Source organism: Austrofundulus limnaeus, unplaced genomic scaffold (genome assembly GCF_001266775.1).
Source record: "Austrofundulus limnaeus strain Quisiro unplaced genomic scaffold, Austrofundulus_limnaeus-1.0 Scaffold2463, whole genome shotgun sequence".
NCBI classification, from domain to species: Eukaryota; Metazoa; Chordata; class Actinopteri; order Cyprinodontiformes; family Rivulidae; genus Austrofundulus; species Austrofundulus limnaeus.
Genome location: NW_013954865.1, coordinates 14049 through 17168, shown reverse-complemented (window position 1 = coordinate 17168; position 3120 = coordinate 14049). Strand labels below are relative to the sequence as shown.

At 44.0% G+C, this 3120-nt stretch overlaps 1 protein-coding gene across 1 annotated transcript in view; it reads left to right on the top strand.

Annotated features, from left to right (window-relative positions):
• The window catches only part of lrrk1 (leucine-rich repeat kinase 1), a gene marked incomplete at both ends in the record, with an annotated part of 18388 nt that overhangs the window by 1592 nt on the left and 13676 nt on the right, over nt 1–3120 (top strand). The window contains 5 exon segments of the mRNA XM_013999768.1: nt 41–267; nt 382–509; nt 670–833; nt 1882–2019; nt 2396–2508. Of these exon segments, the coding sequence (XP_013855222.1) occupies nt 41–267; nt 382–509; nt 670–833; nt 1882–2019; nt 2396–2508 (770 nt within the window).

Sequence of the window (3120 nt, the reverse complement as noted above, 5' to 3'; positions counted from 1 at the left end):
GTGTGTGTGTGTGTGTGTGTGTGTGTGTGTGTGTGTGTAGGATGTCAGTGTGTACTGGAGTGGTCTGCAGCTGCCCTTTCTGGAGCTGGACTGGTTCTTGGACGTCTCCTCACGGATCAGCCACCTGGACCTGTCGTCCAACAGCCTGGGGGCTCTGCCCTCGGTGGTCCCCTGGGGTCTAATCCACCTGAGAACTTTAGATCTTTCTAACAACGTGTTGAAAGAGCTGCCCCTTGCTCAGAACTCCCAGGATGTGATCTGTTCCAGGTACCAGCATGGTTCTGACCCCACTCAGTCAGGAAAAATCCCTCCTCCATTTAAAATTTCAGCTGTAACCCTGAGGGTCAAAGGTCATCTGTTTCTCTTCTGATGTTTTCTCAGGTTGCAGCAGGTAAATCTAAACCAGAACCAGCTGAGAAATTTACCAACTGGACTGCTCCACCTGGTCCACCTTCAGAAACTCTGTGCTGCTAAAAACCAGCTCACAGTCCTGTTCCACATCCCTGCCAGTACGTTCCAACYCAAAGTATTTATATTTATACTGTTAGTACATTTTATACCCTTACTTTCAGTGACATGGATACTCAGCTTTAGATCTTGGTCCTTTAATTGACCCGTTTGGTCTGGTTCTGACTCTTAATTTGACCCGGTTGGTGTGGTTCTGCTCAGATGTGAATTGGATCGGGCTCAGGAAGCTGGAGGAGCTGGACGTGTCTTATAACTCCCTGAGCGCTCTCCCCTCGTCGGTCATGCACTGCCTAAAGTCGCTGGGCTCTCTGGATGTGAGCCGGAACAAACTCAGCTCCTTCCCCGACCCCTGGGCCTGCCCCCTGGTGAGAAACCCTCCGTCATTTAAAAGTACAGAGGTTAGACAATGAAACTGAAACACCTTATCATTTTAGTGTGGGAGGTTTCATGGCTAAACTGGACCAATGGTGGYCAGTCTTCATTAACTGCACATTGCACCAGTAAGAGCAGAGTGTGAAGGTTCAGTTAGCAGGGTCAGAGCACAGTTTGGATCTAAATATTACAATGTACACAACATTATGGTGACATACCAGAGTTCAAAAGAGGACAAAKTGTTGGTGCACGTCTTGCTGGAGCATCTGTGACCAAGACAGCAAGTGTTTGTGATGTATCAAGAGCCACAGTATCCAGGGTAATGTCAGCAGATCACCAAGAAGAACCAACCACATCCAACAGGATTAACTGTGGACACAACAGGAAGCTGTCTGAAAGGATGTTCAGGTCTAAAACCAGATGTTTCACTTTCATTGTCTAACCTGTATAATCTGGTTGTTCTTCATGTTGGACCTTCTGGGGATGAATGCATGAAATCATTTCTATAATTCAATAAATGTATTAAAGGAAGCGTTACATTTCCTACTTTACTGGTCATCTTCATAACAGTGCTGAGCAGTGTGGTCTTCACTGTTAATAAATATCATGATGCAGTTTTGTTCCTTCTGGAGAAGAACAGATAAAGCAGATCCTGGTCCTCCGGCTGCAGCTGATGGTGAAAATTAAAACCTTGCTGTTGTACTTCCTGTCTGGAGGACAGCAGATAGTCTGTGTTTGCTCCATGAGGGTGCAGGCGTTCCTCAGGGAGGTGTACTTGGTCCTTTACTCACATGACTGATGTAGGAATTTCAACACAAACCAGGTCCTGAAACCTGCTGATAATCCAACTGTGGTGGACTCCTCAGCAGGGAGGCGTCTCCAGGAGGAGCTAGAGAGATGGAGGTCTAGGTTTCTCTCCTGGACCTGTTGGTTCTGTGAAGAGAAGATGTAGAAGATGATGAAATGAAACCCGTTATTTTTAACATAAAAGCTGTAAGACTGATGCAACAAAGGTTTATTTTTTAATCTCTTTCTTCATAGAAACAATGTAAAGCTTCTTCCAATTTACTTGAGAATCTTCCTGACACCATCTCCATCTTCTGGAGGACTCAGCTGCAGGAGGTGGACTTCTCTGACAACCAGCTGAAAGAGCTGCCATCATATATCTTTGAACTAGAGGTAAGAATTATTACATCATCTGTATAAATCTTAGTGTGTTTGGACAAATGTTCCTTCCTCCTCACCTAGAATCATTTCCACCTGTTAGTTCCATGAAGACATTTTGGATTTGAAGTTCTCAGAAGCTGAAGTTTCTGCTGTAAAAGCTGATGTTTGTCAGGAAACAGGGAGTTCTAACATGTGTGACCTCAGCCTGAGGAGCCTGGTGCTGACCTGGAGTGGATGAAGGTGTTGAAGATCACATCGTTCTGTGTTGTGATGAGGGAAAGTGCTGCTGGTGTTCCAGCTGATTGTTGTTGAAGAACATCATGGTTTGGTTCACAGCTTCTCCTCCTCTTCCCCCTCCTCATGTTCCTCCTCCTCCTCCTCCTTTCAGGCCATCATCTCTCTGAGGCTGAGTGGAAACCTTGTCTCATCACTGCCAGCTCCCAACAAGTGGAAATGTTCTCAGCTCAAGACTCTTGATCTCTCCAAGAACCAACTCGGCAGGTTAGTCCCCACACACACAAACACGCACGCGCGCGCGCACACACACACACACACATACACACACACACACACACACGTTTCTTCTTGAATGCGGTGGGGACCTTCCATTGACTTCTATTCATATTTTTTAGCCTTTATATCCTAACCCTGACCATACTTTATTCTAACATTAACCTCACAGGTACCTACATGACCCTAAAACTAACCTAAAACTTGGTCCTAAACCTAACCCCACACCTGTAACTAAAATTAACCACTACTGGTCTATAGTTAACCCTAACCTGAACCAGAACTTAAAGTCATATGAAAAAGTTTGAGCAGCCTTGTTAATTTTCCTGATTTACTTATAAATCATTGATTGTTTGGATAAAAACATCAGTTAAATATATCATATAGGGAACAAACACAGTGATATTTGAGAAGTGAAATAAAGTTTAAATGATTTACAGAAAGTGTGCAATAATTGGTTAAACTAAATTAGACAGGTGCATAAATTTGGGCACTGTTGTCATATTATTGATTTCAAAACCTTTAGAACTAATTATTGGAACTTAAATTAGGTTTGTTAAGTTCAGTGACCTTTGACCTCCAAACACAGGTGTCTCCAGTTAT